This window comes from Melitaea cinxia, chromosome 7 (genome assembly GCF_905220565.1).
Source record: "Melitaea cinxia chromosome 7, ilMelCinx1.1, whole genome shotgun sequence".
Lineage (NCBI taxonomy): Eukaryota > Metazoa > Arthropoda > Insecta > Lepidoptera > Nymphalidae > Melitaea > Melitaea cinxia.
Genome location: NC_059400.1, coordinates 5,750,748 through 5,774,830, shown reverse-complemented (window position 1 = coordinate 5,774,830; position 24,083 = coordinate 5,750,748). Strand labels below are relative to the sequence as shown.

General features: G+C 33.0%; 1 protein-coding gene and 1 long non-coding RNA gene across 2 annotated transcripts in view; both read right to left on the bottom strand.

The window, feature by feature from the left end:
- LOC123655262 (disintegrin and metalloproteinase domain-containing protein 10) overlaps positions 1-24,083 on the bottom strand; it is a 91,529-nt gene that overhangs the window by 5,544 nt on the left and 61,902 nt on the right. The window contains exons 4-10 of the mRNA XM_045591079.1: positions 22,442-22,633; positions 14,140-14,305; positions 12,779-12,941; positions 3,430-3,594; positions 2,680-2,851; positions 797-1,008; positions 286-526 (exon numbers count right to left, since the gene is read on the bottom strand). Coding sequence (XP_045447035.1) covers positions 286-526; positions 797-1,008; positions 2,680-2,851; positions 3,430-3,594; positions 12,779-12,941; positions 14,140-14,305; positions 22,442-22,633 — 1,311 coding nt within the window. The remainder of the gene's footprint in view (positions 1-285; positions 527-796; positions 1,009-2,679; positions 2,852-3,429; positions 3,595-12,778; positions 12,942-14,139; positions 14,306-22,441; positions 22,634-24,083) is intronic.
- LOC123655263 lies at positions 9,406-10,359 on the bottom strand. Its single transcript, XR_006743366.1, has 2 exons — positions 10,137-10,359; positions 9,406-9,673 (listed from the first exon to the last, which is right to left on the bottom strand). It is a non-coding gene; the product is annotated as an uncharacterized LOC123655263 (long non-coding RNA).

The following is a 24,083-nucleotide window of genomic DNA, read 5'->3' as shown; positions in this document are numbered from 1 at the left end:
AATATTACTATAAGTATATAAAGTAACCAATTATTTTGACTCAATTAAATTTCCAGATATGACAGTAATTTTATTAGGTATAAACAGTAGGAGCCCCGACCTTCCTCAGGAGCTCTTGAGTCACCTTACTCAGCACAGGAACACAAAACTGCTTGAAAGTATTATTTAGCTGTGATCTTCTGTAAGGTCGAGACACCCACTTCCCCAGTCGAGCTGTTCCAGATTTTATAGCATAATATATCCTGTCGTGCCCTACATCAGTTATATTTGTTGTGATACACTTACCGCAGTCGCACTCCTCGTTAACCTCAACTATCTTATTCCCGCAGAAGGCGCCCTCATTCTCTTTGAGGCAGTCCCGCTTGCGACCGCTCGCGTCTCTCATAGCGTCTAACACAGCACTGATATTGCCCACAGAGCAAGCGGAGAACCGACTATTGTTGGGCCTATCACCGGAAGTAGCCGATGCGAACATTATGTAGTTGCCTTGCTGCCCGCCTGGTCGGCATTCGGAAGGATAGTCGTGCTGTAAACAAAATTGTACATGTACTATTATTATATAATTATGATTATACATATCACAAGCAGACCCAGTAGATATTACCAGACCTGTACCATTACATTGTTCATACACTTATAGAGTATTTATCCAACTAGATCTTGTTTGTCTTAATTCTTAAATTGACAAATACAATACATTAACGTAAACGAACCTACTGTTATAAAGAGTGAGAAAGGCAAGTAAAGTAAACATAAATGTGACTGACTAGAATTAGAAACATACGAATATACCCACCGGTGATCCAAAATTGTGTCCGATCTCGTGAGCGAGCGTCAACTGGCTCACTTTGGGAGGAACCCTGCTGTTGTAGTTGACAAAGGTAATGATGCCAGTGTTGAGTGAACGTTTCGTGCTTTGGTACATGCCACCTGTCGTCTCAGTGTACGTCTTGTACTTCTCGCAGATGCCACCGGAAGCGCCACTGGCACTTGCCACCCACGCTAAGCCTGATGATAAATATCATTTTATTAATCACTACTATGTTACAATATATAGTAACCCGTGGTAAACGGTGTTTGTGTTACGCTAAGTACTTTTTGTTTATATACCAATTGTTTTTATATCTGTTGTAATACTGTTTGTTTACAATACAAATAAATATATTATACATATTTATTTGAGCTATTGTTTTGATGAAATCCAAAGAAGACTTATAAAACATACGTCAATGTTCAGAGGAATATATACATAATATAGTAAATATATTTCTGCTAACTTTTTAGGTACCTTTGTTAACACAAGTGGCAGTTTAATATTAAAAATCGAAATCCCTAGAACGCTCCGCTTGCGCCGCCCCTCGCAGAATGCCACCCCGGACCTTGGCTCTTTTGGGCATACGGTAAATATACCCTTGGCCACAACCAGAGCAATACAAAATTATATTCATTTCGTTTTAAGTTAATAAGTAAATAAATAAACTATAAACGGGAAAAAGCATAATATAGTGTAAATAAAGTACAGTAAATTAAATTGGTGACTATTTTGTAGATGAAATAATTTGACATATTTAAAAAAAAAAGAATATTTCAACCTCTTCGATCGATATCTTCATTTTAATATCAAACTATCGATATATCGTCCAAAAAATATTAGCTATAAATATCGATTTTTGTAATATAATAGATATTTCATCAGGAGCCAGCAAAAGAACAGCGCGACTAATTAGAATATAAAACCCTTCTTTATTGCAGAACAGGGCAAAGATCAGCATAGGGAGATTGACAAGCTGTTATAGTATAGCAGTTGTTTGGTGACATAATAGATTACTACTGACATAGGAAAGCGATATCATGGCGGTTATTATGTAATTTGTTAATGGATTTACTATTTATTTAATGTTTTGTGTTTGTTCATACAGTGATTGAAAGTCCATTAAACCTAATAAATATTAAATATGTATCTTTAACCACAGAGTGAATTATATAAAGTAAATTTGATAGGATGAACGTCAACAATAATTATTGAATTGTAAAACACGGGATTTTTGTAGAACAGTTCAATTTTATATGTACATTAATTAAACGTACAAACTTTATGGAGTTTTCTATTTTAATTTATATATTAAATTTATAAATGATTTAAAGAGACTTCCGTGTTTATTTTGAGAAAATTTGATGACACCTGTCTTGAAGAACAGTAGTCGTAAAAAATAATTAATATTATCGAGCCCCACAATTTCTCAAATAATACACAAACTACCAGATATGTAAATAGTTTAAGCCGAGACTTTTAGCACTAAAAGTTAGTAAGCAAAATTAAATAGCGCTCATACTCTAGGTTATATAAATCGATTTAGTCAGCAAAATGGTAAACTTAATAGCAATAAATATTTAGTTTGAGACCAAAAAAATAAACATAGGAGAATATTTTAACAAAAAATTACACGTAACAAAAATCTTCTTTCCCAAAAAAAAAAAAAAAAAAAATAAAATAAAATAAAATTCAATAACTCAATATTTTTACTCAAAACCCTGAAGTTCCTTACTGAATTATGTGGAAAGGCGTTATATATGGGCATTACTCGTTATTAAAGAATCTGTAAATCGATTCAGAAATCACATCTAAATCTATTTATTCAAGAAGACTTCAAAAGCACATTAATTTGATATGTCACTCACCCAAAGTGCCTCCGGTGAAGTCCCTGTAGGTGAAGACATACGCCAGACAGAAGTCTTCGTGGTTTCCAAGCGAGTGCAGATTTAAGAAATTTGACACATCGATGTTTTCCAAGCAGAATTGATTTGTTTCGCTCGCGAATGGATGAGTGTTGCATGATGAATCGTCGTCGATCTGCAATCATTTCGAATTATTTTATTCATATAAAAATAAACATTTTTGGTACTATGGTATGTATGGTGTGTGCGTGCAGGGCGTTTTAAAAATTCAGAAATCCAAGGAAATTTAAATAAAAGACTGAGATCTTACTTTGAGCAGAGCTAGCGATATATTAACCACAAAATTTTTGTTCACCGTCACTGTTGATCAGTTGACGTACTCACAACCCTAAAGCAGAAAGTCAGGATAACTGTTTACTGCGCCAACAGATCAATTATAATACAAGAGAGTTGAGGTCGGTTCCAATATTCAAAACTGACGCATTTTTCTCCCAATATGTTATATATTATTAAAATCGACGGCAAAACTAAGCGTTTTCGAATATAGGAATGGACCTTTGAAGGTCCTACAGAAGATCACAGCTAAATAATATTACTCTTAAGCAGTATTGTGTTCATGTGGTAACATGGCCAGAGCTCCTGGGGAAGGTAATACTTCTGGTATTATAGGCGTCTATAGGCTACGTTTACCATCAGTTGAGCCGAACGCTTGCTGATCTAGTTGTGAAAAAGAGGAAGGAAAATGATTCATACCTTTATCCTCTGAACCTCAAACTGTATATTACGATGCTCCTTGCGCCCGTCGAACTTCGTATCCCTGTAGATGTAGTTGACCGCGGTCACGTGATGAGATATCAAAGATAAGATCTCTTCTCTGGTCTTCATGTCCACTTCGCTCTTCTTGTTTGGATCTCGATGCTGTTCAAGAAAATTTATTTTTTGTTTATTTAAAGTGAAGTAACATAATTATGATATTTCATCTTCTCTTATATATAAAATTCTCGTGTCACAATGTTAGTTATCATACTCCTCCGAAACGGCTGGATCGATTTCTATGAAATTTTGTGTGCATATCGAGTAGGTCTGAGAATCGGCCATCATCTATTTTTCATACCCCTAAGTTATAAGGGGGGCGATTAAGGGGGGTTAATAACATATGGCAAAACAACGTTTGCGGGGTCAGCTAGTTGTATATAAAGCTCCGATCCTTCTCCCACGTGGTAAGGCCTATGCCCACCAGTGGTGTTACAGGCTGAATCGTAACATAAGAGACAAGATTATGTTATTTTATTCCTCATTCAAGGAGTTTATTTTACTATTACTTTTGTAAAGTTACAAGAATTATTCATTAATATAGTTATGAGATGCAAATAAAATCGTCCTTTGATCCTTTGTACTACGCTGTTTGAGAGACTGTAGTTCTTTTTTAGTTTCGTTTTGAATGATAAAGTGTAACTAAACAAAGAATTATGTATGGTTTATATAGATAAGGAGTGCAGAATGCTAACTTTTTTTAAATTATGCATAAAAAACATTAAATCAACAAAAAAAAAAAAACATTGCACACATTACCATATATTTGACACACATGCATACATTTGTTTAATGTTCAAATTTAAAATTTAAATTAATTATGGTGCGACCACTAGTATTTCTTCAATCTTTCAGTGTAACACAAAACCAGTATTTATTCACGATAATTTGCCCTTATGCCCAGTATGAGTACTAAGTAATTACTTTTCTAAGTTGTAGAATTATCGTTAGATACTCAGATGTTCTTGAAAATTATCGAGATTAAAAAAAACGAGGTGTTAAACGCATATATAATTTTTTTTAAAAAGATCAATTATATATATATGTATGTATAATATAGAATTAAAAAAAAGATAAATTCTTTATTAAATATTTGTGTTTGCTCGCAAACGAAAAAAAAACCGACTTCAATTACATCGATGAGTAATACAATGTAGATCGACGAAAAAATAGTCAAGTAATTACGCGTTATCAAAGATTACTCAAACAGTCATCAATCAGATCTCGATAAAATTTATATGTAACCACATGATAAACATCAGCTTTCGATTAAATTAAAAATTATCAAAATCGGTACACCCAATAAAAAGTTATTGCGGATTTTAGAGAGTTTCCCTCGATTTCTCTGAGATTCCATCATCAGATCCTGGTTTCCTTATCATGGTACTAAACTAGGGATATCCCCTTTCCAACAAAAAAAGAATTATCAAAATCGGTACATCCAATAGAAAGTTATGTGGTATAATACAACGTAGGTCGACGAAAAAAGCGTCAAGTAAAAACGCATTATTAGATATAACTCGAAAAGTAGTTGTTAGATCTCAAATAAATTTAAATGGGACCAAATGACACCACCTTTCGATCAAAAGAAAATTTGTAAAAATCGCTCCACCCAGTCAAAAGTTCTGAAGTAACATACATAAAAAAAAATACAAACGAATTGAGAACCTCCTCCTTTTTTGGGAGTCGGTTAAAAAAATAGCTGACCTAGCGAACTTCATATCGCTTTATTTATTTTTTTCTTGAATATAATATTTACATGTACTTATCAAAATAAAATATAGCCTATCTTTCAAGTTGGATTAAACTGCACACGGTGTGCAAATTTGATTAAAATCGGTTAAGTAGTTTAAGAGTCCATCGCGGACAAACAACGTGACGCATAATTTATATATGAAGAATAAAAAAGTTTGTATTATTTATTTATTTATTTATAGTCCGTTCAATCTAGCCATTCGAAGGTATATAAATTCACATCAAGTTGAAAGTGAGTAAAATTGTTCAAAACATAATGAAAAACAACATTTCAAAATTCCCCATCGTTCCGGTAAATGAAAAAAGATTTACTCGAGGTCCATAGATAAAGTAAAAAAAAATAGATAACGCACCTAGAACAGAAAAGTGAAGCCACTTTTTTAAAGATGTGTGAGTGAGTGAAGTGTTGACACTTTTTAAAAAAAGTCCCTAAATTTTTTATTAAACAATTAATTTAATATAGGTAAAATGGGTATGTGGAAATAAAAACCTGTTTATAGTTTTAAATATATATACTCCTTTTTTCGATTCAAATTGTTACATAAATCTATTGTAGCCGTGTTTTGATTTATTTAATTATATAAATCTGTGTCAATGAAAACTTGCGTTTTTAAGTAATTGATGATTCCTCTGAGGAGCAAGTTCCTGCTTTAAAGACGTCTAACTCTTTGCTGTAATAAATTGATTTTATTTTTACATTTTTTTTTTTTTAAATTAAGTTCCTGTTTTTTTAACTTTTCTATTAGTTTATGTTTTCTAGGTGTATCAAAGATTGAATTTTGGTTAACGACTGATTTAAACTCATCCGGTAGGTCCTAGAACAAAAAATTCAACATTAAAATACGTAGTAGTAAGTAGTAGTATGTACTTGATGGTACTCTACGAAGTCCACGTTTTGTAATGTACATGTTAGCTTTATCAAAATGGTTTGAACAAATCAACTAGATGAGGATGGCTGTCGTTGTAGTTCATTTCGGCTCAGTCGTAAAGCAGCTACCCATTCATCTCCTATTAAAATATTCGTTGGAAACCTAAAACCATGATATTTAGTAGTAAAATATGAGTAGTTAATTCACAAATTTAAAAGGAAACAAACGAGTTAAAAATTCATATTTAACTTGACTTCAATTTAGGAAAAACAAAAATCACACGATAAAAAAATAATTGTGTTTGCTCGCAAACGAAAAAAAAAACCGACTTCAATCACATCGACGAGTAATACTACGTAGATCGACGAAAATATAGTCAAGTAACTACGCGTTATCAAAGATTACTCAAAAAGTAGTTATCAGATCTCAATAAAATCTATATGTGACCACATGACAAACATCAGCTTTCGATTAAATTAAAAATTATTAAAATCGGTACACCCAGTAAAAAGTTATTGCGGATTTTCACGAGTTTCCCTCGATTTCTCTGGGATTCTATTATCAGATCCAGGTTTCCTTATCGTGGTACTAAACTAGGGATATCTTCTTTCCAACAAAAAAAGAATTATCAAAATCGGTACATCCAGTAGAAAGTTATGCGGTATAATACAACGTAGTTCGACGAAAAAAGCGTCAAGTAAAAACGCATTATTAGATATAACTCGAAAAGTAGTTGTTAGATCTCAAATAAATTTAAATGGGACCAATTGGCACACACCACCTTTCGATTAAAACAAAATTTGTCGAAATCGGTCTACCCGGTCAAAAGTTCTGATGTAACATACATAAAAAAAAAAAAAAAAAACCCTCCTCCTTTTTTGGAAGTCGGTTAAAAAAACAATAATGTTGTCCACTTTCTACTTATTTATTTTTCTATGATTGCCTACAATTTACTTACCCGCATTTTGGGCTAATGGAAATAATAATTACTGGTAACACTCCCTCAGTACGTCATTTCGGGACATCGAAATTATAAGTTCCGAATAACCTCAATATTATTTTGGAATAACAAGAAATATAAAGTTTTGTATGTACTTACGTGTGAAACGATATTTCTTCAGACTTTTTATTCACTTTGGTATTGTTTTTGCACCATTTAATTACATAAGAACGGCATTTTGAAGGCAAAATTACTGTACGAGGCCCCGTGAGATACTAACGAAAATGAGCGTAGTTTGGTGCATATGTGTGCGTGAGCGCGTGTGTTTACTTGAAGGAGCCGAGTTTTGTGGCTTCAGTAACAACAAAGGCCGCGCATTATCTACCTTTTTTTACCTGATCTATGTCGAGGTCAAAGGAAAGAATTAGTTTATCGCGATTTTCTTCATAACGGTAACTTTTATTGCAAAATTACCTAAAACAAAACTTGTAGATTATAGAATTATTTATAAAAAAGGTACCAATATTTTTTTCCTAAAAGCCACCGTTTCTGAGATATAACGATAAAATAAATTGTAAGCGTCATTGTAACGCGCTAAGTAGACTACCTCAGTGGTGGCGTGGAAACGTGTGCATATTATAACGCTTCCAACTTTTTGAATTTATGTACCTTCACTCTTATTTTTTGGTCTAATTTGACCGGACAATTAACGCGCAATGTGTATAATTTGTTAGGGTGGAATCATGAAAATCAATTTTTTAACCGATTGAGCTGAAATTTTGTATACCCGTTCAATTCGAATGACAATGCGTTTACCTCTGCGATGCAATCCTAAATCCAACATGGTGTCCACATCCAAGATGGCGGAGTACTTATTTTTAATGCACTCCTAAAATTCGTTTCCCTACATCCAATATGGTGGACTTTCCTAGAATATGGGTATAAAATGAACGGGCTTGCTGAGATTAACTCAAAAAGCAAAGTCAAGTTACTCTAAATTTAATTAGCATACTGAGAAACCTTCGCCGACGATATTGTCATCTTTGCGGATACGCTGGATGAGTTAGGCCAAATGCTGGCCGGCCTAAACGAGTCCTCCCGACGTATCGGTCTCTGTATGAACTTGGATAAGACGAAAGTTATGTTTAACAACCAAGTCATACCGATACCGGTATCGGTCGATGGTACCCTTCTCGAAGTTGTTCAGGATTATATTTACCTAGGCCATACTATCCAACTAGGCCGCAACAACTTCGAGAAGGAGGCCGATAGGAGGATTCGGTTGGGCTGGGCGGCGTTTGGCAGGCTCCGTCGAGTCTTCACTTCGAAGATTCCGCAATGCTTGAAGACAAAAGTTTTCGAGCAATGCGTCCTGCCTGTGTTAACATACGGAGCCGAGACGTGGACACTGACCAAGGGACTGGTCCACAAGTTTAAAGTCGCTCAACGTGCAATGGAACGGGCTATGCTTGGGGTCTCTCTCAAAGACAGGATTAGAAATGAGACTATCCGCGAGAGAACGAAAGTAACCGACATAGCCCACAGAATTAGCAAGTTGAAGTGGCAGTGGGCTGGTCATCTGTGTCGCAGGACCGATGGCCGTTGGAGTAGACGGGTCCTAGAGTGGAGACCGCGTCTTGGCAAACGCAGTGTGGGACGTCCTCCGGCCCGTTGGACCGACGATCTACGTAAGATTGCCGGTGTAGGCTGGATGAGGATTGCGGAAGACCGGGATGTGTGGCGCGAACTTGGGGAGGCCTATGTCCAGCAGTAGACTGCGATAGGCTGAAGTGACTGAGAAACCTATTCAGCGATAACTAAAAAGGAAAAATAAATATTTTTTTTAAACTCGATACCACAGATTAATAAACAAAAGGCAGATAGAGCGTGTGCAACAAAAAGTATGAAGCCACTTTTTATTCATGTGTGCGTGGCGACTAGAAATGGCACTGTAGGAACACGTGCATCTATGTGTGTATAATGATACCATAAAAAGAAAAGAACTCCCTGTATTTTTTAAAATGTCTTTTTACGACAATAGGTTCTAAAGTTTTATTTGGATACATGAATTTATAACTAAATACTTTAATAATAATAATAATATTAATAAAGGTTTCGTTAAAAATAACGAAAGAAATAGGTAATATGTCAAGATTTTTATAACTAGCGGTCCGTCCACACTTTGCTTCGGGTATTAATTTTGTTTTTGTTTAATAAGGTTTAAATGGACTTTACAAAGTTTACAACTCTAGATAATAAAACTTTAGTGTTTTTCAGTAGTATCATATTTATTTCATTAGACAAATTAAAAAAACATACATAATTTAAAATATTTATTATTAATAATAATAATAATCATCATCATCATTTATTCACACACACACATACATCGATATACAGACAACTTAAAGACTAGACCAAAAGATTAGATAGTATTACAAATAATTACATTGGATTTTTTTTTATCAACCTACGACATTTTTCGGTAAAGCATAAGCCATCCTCTTTAAAATGTAATGAACACACAACGCAAAATTTTGAAGCCTGCCTATTATTGTCTTGCCTGCTTTGGCGAATAATAGAAACTCATTCCTCGCGTAGAACAACATCTGTCGGCAATCTGCAAAAATCATTAAATAATAAAACTTGACACTGATTATAATATGTATTCTTTAAATATATCTAGCATCTTCCATTAATTCCACTAATATTATAATCTGGCTATTGCCTACAACCTAACAAAATATACCATATATGTAAATAACTTCATCATTATTTAAGCTCCTGCATTAGATATTAATGACCGAATCACAGTAAATGGTAATAACAGATAAAAATACATCTAAATTCGGAATAACTATTTAGGCGTGATATTACGTGTGGAAATCGAATACACGTCCGTACATTTAAAAGTCAGTCTCACTAACGCCTAGACCATCAGGTAGTTTCCCCAATTGAAGGGAAAAACATTTCGCCGAACACTGGCAACACAGTTGAATAATGTCGAGGTTTTGTGTTCTGAGATAACCATATAATTTATTGGGTGAATAAATAATAAAATCAATTAAATAATTTATAATTACCTGTGAAATGAAATTCCATCCTCTTTTTTTATTTTTGAGAACAACTTTCACAATGTTTAATAACACAAAACGGCATTTTTTGACACAAAATAATGAATCACTCGAGACGTTTAAACAATACGACGCTATCTTTAGCACTGCTGCGACTTTGTATTCGCTTTTGATTTTGTATTCGCTTTGATGGCTTCACTTGCATGTTCGGCGCGCTCCATCTGCCTTTTGTTTATTAATCTGAGCTCGATACTAGAACTTAATTTAACCATGCTATCAAAAGCTAATTAGTCGTAATTCTTTTTCAGACTTTAGGTAAACATTTATTGTTATTTAGGCGTAAATTATCACTGAAACATATTTCCGGGAAGTTGATATTCTTACTGTGCAGTTTTAACCACAATAATATTTATAAAAAAATGTAGGTATCTATACTAAATGATAAGGCTGAAAAGTTGACTTGTTCGTTTGTTTAAACGTTTACGACGCGCTTATCCCAGGAGCTACTACTACTAACTAGTTACAATTGAAAAATTATTTTTGTGTTGGATAACCCATTTTCCTCATAATCAGGCGTATGAAGCGAGGCACAGCTAGTTTTACTACAAGATTAAAGTTACATGTATTATATATGTATGTATTAAAGTTACATGGTTTTAAATTATAACCCCAATCACTAATTATGTATTAAAGCTTCGTGTTAGACCTGTACCGTTAGCTGATTACGTTCCAAGTTAAAGGCAAAACAGGATCATTGATAAAGTTTTCTATGTAAAATGCTTTTATATGGATGTCAGAGAAAATTTTATCTTTTATTATTTTAGTGACACGTGTATATATCGTCAAAAAATTACCCATAATTTTGTTATAATTATAATGCTTTACTTGCTCGGCAGAAATAAATTCTGGATTTATTTTTTATAATTGTTTTTAATATTAGAACTCAGGCTAGTACAAAACAACAATAACACCTTTTACAATAAAAGTCAATCTATATATATATTACACTACATTATAAATAGTCGTATTCCTAAAAATAAGACGTAAATATTATAAATAAATAAACGCTTCACAGTCAATATAATACTTTATCTTACATAAGTTTTGGTGATAAGAAAAAAAAAAATGAAAAAAAAAACAAATAGGGTAAGGTGCCAATAAGGGTTAATTTGATTGACCTTTATATTGAGAATTATGTAGAGACACTAAATCTAGATGTAAGAATGAGTTTCCGTGTAATGTACGCTGTAAAAAATTAATTACAAAGAAACAAACAAAGTCGTGAGCACTATCCATGAAATGATGAAACTATCTTTTTTTAATATTAAAAATGTATCGTTGGAGAAATAGCACTAGAGGGTTACCTATTTTTAACACACAAAACTAATCGCTTTTAGTAATATAAACTCTAATTAATTACTAACTTGACATTTAAAATTATGACGCAAACAATAACGTCGTTGAAAAGATATTATTAATTATTATTGGAATATAATTTCCGGCAAGTTTTCAAATATTTCGTATCCGTAGTGCCCCTAGTTAAGTGTCCGACCACCCAATGTAAGTAGCGCCGAGGAGTAACTTACTGCTTCATACCTCATTGTTGTCTCATCAAACACTCAACTCAACTCACGTCGAAAATATCTTACTACGAGTTTGAACATAAACAATAAAATTTTGCCGCCTACGTTAATAATTAATACGTATTAATTAATATAAATTTTAGATTAAAGGACTTATATCCCTCATGTGTGATAGATTCTTTTGAAGCTTATGATCGTGAATGATGCTTTTGTATGTATATGTACCATATTAAAAAAAAAAAAAAAAAAACTATTGTATTTTTAGAGATATTTTATATAAATCACTGCATAAAGTACCCAAACCGTAAAATTTTTACTGACAAAAATAGACATGGTCAAGGTAAGGTCATTGTTAGACTTTGAAAGTCAACATAATATATTATAATCAATGATGCACGGGTAGTACAATCATATATAGTTAGCACCCATTAGCAAATTGACGATATGCAATGTAATAAATATACATAACGAATTATAGCAACCAGCCAAGAATATGTGTATTACTAACTGACTCGGTGATTATCTGCTTCTAAGCGGTGTATTAAGATGTAACATGCACAAATTAGCAATACAAATGCAAAAACCGAATCAAAATATTTTTGGATTATGTAGGCCTAATAAAAACCCTTATACATTTCGTTCTTAAATATCTTCTACGTATATAAACAAATTACACTTTTATTATAGGTATAAATAATAATATATCCCTAGCACCGCATATACATGTAATTATTATACTTAGAGTATACATTACAGTAGTATGTAATGTATACTCTAAGTTACTATACAACACAAAACCGTATGTGAAAACTTTTAAATGGTGTATTTTTATTTTCTTTTTTATGTAATTAGCTTAAAACTAAGTCTCTGTACACTGTCTGTTTTCCAAATAAATCAAAAAAAAAAAAAAAAAAAAAAAAAAAAAAAAAAAAAAAAAAAAAAAAAAAAAAAAAAAATGTCCATAATAAATAATAAACAATATAAATAGCCTAGATTATATAAAGTTCGTATGGATACAAACATCAGGTTACCGTTAGTCGGTTAGATAATAGTCAACAAGCCACTTACATCCGGGAAGCCCTCCCTGACGTGTCGCCATATCAGCGGGTCGGTCTGTATGTACAGCGAGCACATGTTGCGTATCTTCTCGTGCGGGGCCGCGCGGCGCGACCGCGCGTGCTCGCTGTTAGCGGCGCGAGAGTATTTGTTGAAGTGGTGGAAATCCCAGTGTCTATAATAACAAAGGAACATCTTATATTGGTATTTCTTTTTATACAACTACGTCGGCAACAAGCTTGAAACCGCGGAGCACAGCTCGATATTTATATTAGTTTTATAAAGCGACTGCCCGTTTCTCAACTTCTGTCTAGCCCGTTGGCGCAGTTTGTAGTGATCCTGCTTTCTGCTGGGGGGGGGGTTAGTTGTGGGTTCAATTCCCGCTTCGAGTCTGGATGAAATATAGATATTTATTTATATATCTTATACTATTAAACGAGCAATTCTTGTATATATATATCTATATAATCTGAATCTCGGAAACGGCTCCATCGATTTTTATGAAATTTAGTATGCAGGGAATTTCGGGGGAGATAAATAAATCTAGCTAGGATTCATTTTTAGAAAATGTCGTTTTATCTCTGTTTTTAGGCAATAAAAAAAATGGCTACAATATCGTCAGAATAAGAAGGTAAATTTCGCATCTGTCAATAAAGTTGTAGTAGCTCAGGGGAAATCGGCCGATCGCGCTCGGCCGAAAAGATCATGGTTCGAATCCTCAAGTTTTCCAGCTCCGATTATCGTTTTTTTTTCTTTTTTTTTCTAAAAAAATAAAATCGAAAAATATTATTCATATTTTATCAATATGTAATTCGTATTTAAATATGATTTTCAAAAAACACGATTTATTAAAAATACCGAGCTAAGCTCGGTCACCCAGGTCCTGTTTTATTTATATGTAAGTTTATCGAAAAAAAAAATGTAGCTATACCAGTCGGCTGTGACCTATAAGACATGTACTTTAGGAACAGACTGATGACCGTATTGTAAATATTTATTTATTTAACTTTCGCTGTTTTTAATATTAATCATAGAATTTACTACTGGTATAGGCAGTTTAATTTGAAAAATTAAATTATAAGTAAAATCCAAATAAAAAGAGTTAAGTCCGAATAAGACAACAAAAATATCAACCTAACTTTCCACTGAATCCATCTACTGCTTTGGTAAGTGGGTTTTTTAAGTGAGGGTTTTTGTATCTGGAATAATTTTAAATCCTCAAGTTTAAAAAGATTTCTTCTGTTGCTGGTTGTGTTAGTCCCGAACCAAGAAACTGATGCATTTCATATTATCAAACTTTCATGAATTCAATTTACAGTACAGACATTGAAAACTTCTTAGGATCAACTATTGAATTATTTTTGGATACATGCCTAGACGAATCGTCTCTGAGGCTGTTTGGATGATGTGGGTTCGGCGCTGATGAGTGATGGGTTTGTGTTGGGGTAGAAACTGGAGGATCGTCGTCTACGCCGGAGTTCTGTATGCGCTCCATCCATTGAACAACTTCGTCTGTCACTCCGCATCCGCCTGCGTGACCTGAGAAATATTGCTTTATGTTAGACCACTGGAAATATACACATATAGTAATTACTTATCCTCTCAGATTACACTATTGAAATTCCATACGAAATTATTCATGTCATTAATATTTCAAGTACCATTTCTTGTTAAAAAAAAATGAGAAAAGAGAGCACATGTGACAATACAACCTGTACAGTGAAATATACAACATTTTGTATTTAAATGTCACCATAGATGTCGATAACTGCATCTCACATGAGGTTCAGTTATCGCAGCGATTTGTTTTCGAAATGTTTGCCATTCTACATGTGCCAACTTTATCTGAAGGTAGGTAATTTGTAAAACTATTATTCCGTCTAGACGGCATGAGCGTCCAGACTCATATACTACATCAAACAATGCGTAAGATGTTTTCTGAAATTAAATTTTAAGAAAATGCATCTTGTGATACGAGAAGAGATATTTTTGCATATCTTACACCAACACGCATATACGCGCTTATGCCTGCATGTGTGTCAAAAACGATACTGTGTCTAGATATTTTTTTTTACTATTAGAACAAATTGAAACTTCGCGTGATTGTAACGGTTCTGTCAATAATATATCTCAGTAATTTTATACAAAAATTCACAACTATTCATCATCGACAAACAAAGGTAAAACTTTATTTCGACGTCCTCATTCAAATCTGAAATGCAATACACTGGTAGCGATGCGAATTCGGTTTCCCCGTAATAAAATCAATACGTCCGTATTTCGCAGCCATCGATCTGGCAGGTTGTAATATCTCGCGTAATGCAAGGGAATGTTTTAAATTATTCATGACAAAATCCAAGTTTGCGGTTCGTGTTAGCGCGACGAGAAAATAAAATAAAAAGATGTATCCGCCAGCCGTCGCGACGATATCGCCTGTGGGCTATGAATGGAGACGCATTTGAATCATTTTCTTATACAAGCATATTGGAGTTTTATAAACTATTCATTGTTTCATTTCAATTGCGATTCGAGTATATTATGCATCGCTTTAATTTCCCTTTAGTTTATCATGCAAAATATTACGCTAGTTAATACCTATACCGTAGAGAGAGTAGATGAACAGTTTTCTCATCAGGATTTCCAGCTGATTAGTGGTCGCGCCGTACGCTTCAGAGAGAAAACGCTATATTTATATATCCTAGTTTCCTGTCGTGATTAACGAGTCATCTAATAAGGAACACTCTGTTTAAACGCAGCCGGAAGTTGTAGAGTGAAGACAAGATAAATCAATCAATCGAAAATGTTTACCATGTTTTAGAAGAGTAACATAAGATACAAATTAGTAGATATACTTTAAGATAAGAAAAATTTTAAGTGTCTCTCTTTTGTATAATATTTTATGTTTCATTCGCTTTGAATTTCAATACACGAGACGTTGGTTTATTACTTTACATGTTTAAAAATAATTTTTATTTCGGAGTTTTGTTACCTTTTACATAAGTGTAGAAAAAAGCCAAGTCTTGAAATAGCATTAGTCCAACAGTTAGATAGTATGAAACGATGATATATTACGTAATATAAGGCCCTAGTCTGTTGTTGACTTTTACCATCTATACGGGTGAAAGTGCTCGGGTATAGGGTTTTGTTTTGTGAGATAGCAAAGCGTTATTGCATTAAAAGCGTGCAGAGGTAAAATTGAATGAAAGATACATGGGAGGAGGGTAGATAAATAATCTCCAATGTGGTACAGCTGTGTTCGAGTTAATTAATGGTAATTACGTACTCCGTTTAGGATAATTAAAAGCTGATATTTTAGTCTAACTTCTTGTTTAAAGGTTCTTTAATGTAAATATACTTCATTTACTGCGAATTATGGTATCTACGATATTTACATAGGAAAAATCACAAAAAACTTTTTCTACTTACACAAAATTATAAAGTGCATTACAGCGATAAGTAGTCAAAATACAATTATAATATAAAATATACAGACATAATATTTACTTTTAATATATAAAAACACAATAATACTGATAAACAAAAGATATTTTAAAACAGTAATTTCGTTTCTATAATCGCGCATCGCGAAAAATGTTTTAGGCAGCAAACGAACGACAAACAAAAGCAACGCCTATGGCGTTGGACAATGTAAATGAGGGAAGTTGTTAGCTGAGCTCCGTTGGTAAATACTGAACATGTGTGCCACCAACTTTTTGACTACAAACAACAAATACAAAACCTCAAGAGGAAACTACATGCCCGAAAACCACAAGCGTGACCAATATTACTTTTGTTGCAAAATGTATCGATTAGTCAGCTTTTGGAAATTTTACTAATTTAGTATTATACAAAAACATGCTTTAGATTTATGGACTGATGTCATTAAAAAATGGGTGTCAGGGAATAACTTTTATTTCAGCTTTCCTACTTGATAATTTTTCAATGCTGACATAATCATTTTGTTCTCAAAATATATTTTTGTTTCTTAACAATAGAAAATTAATAAGAATCATCAAGAGTATAATCTGCAAGATGATAGAATAATTGCGTTACCCTAGCGTTTACGTGGGAGGGTTTGCTTTGAACGTAAGTCTATTGTAAATTAAAAATCGCATGAGAGCACTAATGATGCCCTCATAACGTAAATATGGTATTTGAATGGGCCAGGCGGGCAGGCCGGCTGGTTGGCTAGGCATTAGCGCGGCGAGATGTACGCCCGCAGCCAGTAATTTCCGTTATCTGGCGGTCGCGTATAGAAGCTTCGTTAAAATGCAGCGTGCCGGATGCGAAGCGCCAATGTGCTCTAACACGACGTATATACGTTTAAAAAATACCACTCTATAGTCTGCTCAGCGGTTTTTAATTTTAAATCTCCCTTGCGTTAGCTTTTGTTTTTTTTTATTCGTTCCGTTGCACTGTTGCGATATCAAGCTATCGTTAAATATACATATACTCATTAAAAGCAACGGCCGTAAATGACTTTATATTGTGAGTGGAAAGCAGGATTAAATCTGATGTTCGTTAACTTGCTCCAAAGCTTTCCGCTAGTAGATAAAGAATAACAATCAAGATACCATAAAAAGCTTTGATTATTTTAATTCATAAAGGTTATTATAGTAATTAAATTGTCGAATGCTGTTAACAACGAAGAATTAGTCCCCGACCTTGACTATAAAATATAGCAAATGTTGTATTTCAAATAATTTTTCGCATTTAACCATTCAAGGAGTCCAGCTGTGTCTACAATAGATTTAAAGCGACAGAATGTAATTGATTGACGACGGTCTTTAATCGGCTTAATTGTGGCTACAGACGCCTTTGTTGAATGAAGTTTGAACATCTGTTCGCCTATCAACTTCAAAAATGAACGAATCAATAATAAATTACATTCATCTTTTCATCGTGAATACCTATATTTCTAAAACACTCTAAAAATAATTTTAAATAATAAAATAAGCATATCATTGTTATTTGTTTATAGGTCAGTTTCTCACATTCTGTACTTTTTAAATGTACTTATTTCTATAATGCTAAATATTGTATTCTAAAGTGAAATAGGTACAATAATATTTTAATAGACGTATAATAACGTAAATAAAATTAGAAATAAACTAAGAATTTTAATTTTAATTAAGTCAGAAATAGATATATCATGTTAAGGGTTGATTAAGTATAACTATTTTTACAACGAATCAATTAACTAATCACAATCACTACGACTAATCAATTAACTAAGGCACAAAACTTGAATATTATTCAATAAGTCATACAAAGTCGCCTTTGAGATCTGTTTTCAATCTAATAGCTTCTTTCAGTTATTAACCTAAAGAATGAATAACCTAAATTGATTTTCATTAAAAATAATATCATTTTAGAAGGAAAATTCTTTATTACTTTTACAATATTAACGCATGAGAGTCTGATTAATTTACGTCTATTTAATTATCGAATTCTGAGAAACGTTACGTCCTCGCTTATCAACGATAAAAAAACCGAACTCATTAAATTGTGGTTACGCGCTAATTTAAATCCATGCATAAGCATATCTCTAAGTAGCATAATATAAATATTTAAACATGGAGGAGACTTTTATCAATAGTGCACACACACACATACATACATACACACACACAACACGCACGCACGCACGCACACACACATGTTTTTCTTATAACAAATTGTAACACTGAGGCATTGGAGTAAAAATATCAAAATTTTCTGATCTGCATTTTTAGGAGACTTCTAGTCAAACAATTTAACAACGTCATTTAACTTTCTTCTACGTACGAAATCCTTACGTATGCACCATTTTTCAGAACATTACTTGAAGCTTGAGACTTGTTATCCTGAAATACATATTCGCCGTATACTCCGAGGAAATAAAATATTCAGGCACTTAACTTATTTGTGTGTTGTTGAGGTTATTTTGTTGTGTTTCTTGTCAGAAATATTTACTGTTTATTTTCCTTATTTATAAAGTAATAAAACCCGACTTATTAATTTAAATTGGAGTGTTTATATACTTAAACGAAAAAATAAGTTTCTGCCAATTACTAGGTAAATAAATGCTGGTGGTGGGTGCTGGTGGTGCTGGCAGTAGGGTTTTTTTATATATAACTTTTTTTTTATATATAACAAAACGGATAAATGTAGCAATGTAAGTTGTAGGTAATTTGTGAACTTTAGAGAACTATAACTTGTAATGGCGTATAAACGTCTCACTGTTGGACAAACTTTTCTTCCATGTAAGTGAAGAATTGGATCTACCACGCCAGTCTCTGTAGTAGGTATATATACCAATATCCCATATAATAAGGTACGTATTTATTTATTTAACACTTTATTGTACACCATACAAATAAAATAAGCAAGCAACATTAGCAATAATTTGTAGAAAAAAAATGTACAAAGGGCGGCCTTATTGCTTAAGAGCAATCTCTTCCAGGCAAATTTAGGGCAAAGGAGATGATATATTGACGGTGTAGGTGTAGAGTATAATTTTATAAAAAATAATAGAAAGCAACTCAATAAATAAACATACATACTTACATAGATAGTTTGTTTACATACATACAAACACACACATACACACAGACACCCATACATACACACACAAAGTTCATACTAGATAACTAAGAAGTTTTTAAACAAGATTAATAGTGACAGAAGAAGACAATCATAAGACTGGAAACCTAAAGCAAAGGATTAATTCCCACCCATTTAAGAAAGTGTAGTTTAACGGATTTCTTAAAAATAGGAAGGGATACGTATATTATTTTTTATTTATTTTATCCTCCAGTGAGATGTAATTTTTAAGTATTCTTTAAATGACACTTTTCTCACAGACTCGCACAAATGAAGGAAGTATTTATGATTTAAATCAGACCGTATTATTCAGAAAACGTACACGAGATTGTCGCTTACAATATTTGATTAAAACGTATTCTTAGAGCTTGACAGAGTTTTATTATTACTTTAATAAGTGATCGATAGTCATTAGCAAGGAATACATACTTTGTATTCTTGTATTTGAAATATTTTTTACGGGTTTAAAACGTTTCACACGATCAAAGCGTGTCACGTTGTCAGAATATAAATAGCTTCACTGAATGAACCTAGTATCTAGTGAAGCTAGTCTTTCATATTTAAATTGACGGTAAATAGAAAACACATAAAAGGGACCACCCTCAATACAAATGTCCAATAAGCCGTAATGAAAAAAAAAATGCATTTAAACGACCCTTCCTGTTCGCTCAATAGCTATCAATTTACGTAAATGTTCTGTTGAGTTCAAATTAAATGTTTATGCATGAACTGATTCTACGTGCATCGTTTTCTTTTATTTCTCACTTTACCACCCAAATTAGAAATTTAGCCACCAAAAAATATTATTTATTTTATGAAACGTGCCTAAAACGTTGAATAAGGTTTTTGCAGCGCAAATTTTTAGCGTTACCAAGATTTGTATGCTAAGTTGACAAAAATGCAAACCTCGACGACGCCGAGCAATGTCGTTGACGTGAAATTACCATTTCAGCCTACGGACCAATGAATATGTATTATGTAACACGGAATTGGACCGGTTTGATGACAATAACGTAAACTGAATCAAAACATATTTTAGCGTTCCAATCCGTGAAATGCGAGCGAATAGCGATCCCCAATTGTTCTGAGCTAAGCGATACCCGGAGCAAGTTGTCTTGAAAGAACCCTAGGTAACACTCGAAAATCGATTTCGGAACAAAGAACAACATTTCCTCTTACGCCAATATTATTACTTCCTTTGAGTATACTTTCAGCTAAGTTCCTGTTTTATAACACTCCTTTTACGGATTACATCGACAATTTAAAGTGAACAAGTATTCAGAGATCGAAATGCGTGTAATAACATAAACTTAGAAGAAAATTATTACAGGTAAGCTCTTTTCCTTATTTTATCCTGTTCGAAACAATAAAAAGAATAATCCTGAATGAATTCTAAGCAAAACATTGAGAGTGGTTTTTAAAATAACATTTTAATTAAAATCCTTTTGTTATATCATTTATATATAATAAATCTATTAAATAACAAACGAGTGTGCTTTAGACGACACGACTGAAGTAAAACTTCTTTAGCTCCATCTAACTATATCACAGTTTTCGTAACGTTCTCGTCACGAATTCACCAGCTTACTCCCAAAGTCAAGCGTGCGTAAAGAAGTTTTACTTCAAAAACTTCAAAGCTGATTAAAATTAGTTTAGGTAAGTACATAAATTGGTCCACAACGATTGATAACAAACGAAACATTATTGGATCAATTGTGAGAAATAAAGCGTTCAACAGCCTCGTAATAAATTATCGTGAATTTCCCGATGCAGAACCGTGTGGCAATCAGGCGACAGCACACGGACGCGCGGTCGAAACGAGATTAAAGTTTGTTAAGAGACCTTGCGTTGCAATTCATTTGCCGCGCGACACACTGTGGCGAAACTTGCATTGAAACGACTCGGGATTCAGGAACCATCTACGAACTACACCTAGTTTCTAATTTCCAGTTTTAATCTTGTTGCACATCCAACACATACGCTACATAATTGAATAGCTGTTCTCAGTAAATTGAGTTAGCAGCTACTATGATAAATAAAGTTACGAATGGTTTAATATCGAGACGAATTACTCTTTTTCTAACAAATCAGAACATTCTTACCAAAAATGTCTTTTAATTACATATATAGCTTTTGAATTTTGTGTAAATATTAATCAGCAACTGATTACACTTAAAATTGTTATCTAATTCAGCAAGGTAATAAAATATTTACTTTAGTTTGGCATAACTTTATGTTGCGAAAGCCGAAGACCATGACAAATAATCATTTTCATTTGGATAACCTAGTTTAATTTGAAGCGGATTTAAAATGTTTTTTTTTTTTTTTTGTAATAACTATTTAAATTCATTTAATATATGAAACTATAATTAGAGGTCATAATTTTTTTTTCTTTATATCATTTACTGAGTGCAAAAAAAATCAGCGCGATAATTTGTCCGAAAAGGTTCAGCATCACAATGTCAAGAACAATTTCGCATAATGTATTGTTTCGTATTTAGCTCGGTCCTCGTGAAATAACTCGTCTATCACGGCAACTAAGTTTCGTGTTGTAACACAAAAGTAGGTAATCATGTCACTATGTAAAGTGTAATGAGCCTCACTCATTACTACTCTAGTGAGTTTACCTAACAAGTCAACGAGGATGTAATAAGAAAACTAAACATCTCATAAAGCGGAAGTTTTTTTTTACCTAATATTTTTAGGATATTCAAATGGGATATAAACGTATTTTCAAACTCTATCAGGATTGAAATTTTATTTTTGCGTTTGAAAGCTTATCTCTTATGACTGGAAATGAGCACTTATAAATGAATCGCCAAAAAGTCTGTACCCACTTATGAACCACTGCATCAAATTGGATAATTCTTTTTTTTTTTGCTGCGTTCGTTATTGTCAGGACAAGTTTTATGTAAAGTAACAATAAAAATCAATAAATAAATATATTCACGAAAAACAATATGGCGGTACGAAATTCGCCAGCTTAGCTAGTAATTCATAAAAAAGATATTAATGAAACACAGTTATAGTAACATACGTACATGTATAAAGAACTCTTAACAAGGTCTACAGTTCTACGAGGTCACTTACCATGTCTTATGTGCGCATAGGGGTCGACCACGTCACCCTCGCGGTATATCACAGAGTGGACCTTGGTGCGAGTGCCGTTGGGCGGGAAGTATCGACGAGCATGCTCAACATAGTAGGCGCCATCCTTCAGCATTATCTTTCCTTCGAACACCCCATCCGTCACCGAACCGAACACCGCAGACTGTGGTTCATCTGTTTAGACATAAATAAAATTTATCAATATTAAAACATAAAATTATTATGCACAAATACGTTGTAAGTTTTAGACTATCTAAAGCTTCTTTGGGTATTCAGAAACCTGCTGATAATTAGCTTACATCTTATAGTTAACAACGATCAATCTATACCTACAGATAAATATGAAATATTTATATATGATACTGTGTTTTTAAGTGCATAAAGTTATTTACACGATCCTAAAAGACAAACAAACGATTTTAAAAATTTTAACTGTCTGTTTTTCTGTTGTCCGGGTTAATCTTCGGAACAGCTGAACTTAATTTTATGGTACTTTCACTAGAAATTCCCGAAATTCATATAAAAATTTGGATCTATACGACCTACCGCTCAGATAGATATGTAATAACCAACAGTTTTCTATTAAATACGACAGTTTGTGAGCAAATTGTTTTTATGCTGGATAGCCAATTTACCGAAGAAGGTTTTTTCCTCAAATTAACGCGAGTGAATAGAGGGGTACAGCTAGTGAATATATAAAAAACAGATGATTTCAAAAATCAGACAGTCTATTTTAAAAAAAATGTCCTTGAGTTACAAAAAGTATCTTATCAACTTTTAAGTGGTTGCGGTTTTGTTTTATAACTTCATACCGAAGTGGCAAATAAGTGACAATGACCGATATTGATCAAATGGCTTTCTGCCTATTGTCTCCAGTTTAACAACGAATAAAAAGCGGTCAAGTGCGGTCTGACCGTTAATTTAAGTAGCTCGTTATGCGGCCCCGAGCAGAGCTTCACCACATTCAACCCATCCTGCTTGAAAAAATTCAAAATTGATTTCATTTTTATATCATTTTCAAAAGCCCTCAGGTAATTTAATTGGTGTAGTTTATTCTTTGCTCGCAGTAAATCTGTACGTTACTGTTTTGTGATTTGAAGTTTAATTATTAATAGATAATGTTTGTGAGCTGACAATTACAATGTACACCATAAATTTCACTTGGTCATACGAAAAAAGCAATTTCATACGATTACGATACGATTCAGCCTGTAATATCCCACTGAAGATCACAATGATAGGTCTCTTTCTCCATAAAAGAGACAAACGTCATACAAGAATCATATTTTTTACATAACTAAATAAGTATTAACGTAGTTTCCATATTTTTATATTTTTAAAATTATATTATATTTTAAAGTGGTTTCGACAGATAAATAATAATATTAAAATCAATTAATAAAAAATTGTATAAAGCAAACAAACATTAATTTTAATATTTTAGAATATTAAAATCAACGTTTGTTTGCTTTTTAAACGGTTTTATTTAGCTCACCCCGTTTGTTTTATTTATTTTTTATTATTCTTGGGTCAAATTTAGTAATTCAAATTGACAATTGACGTGCCCCACGGTTTTATTTTAGTCTAGTCTATGCATATGTTTATAATTCCCACGACTGTATCT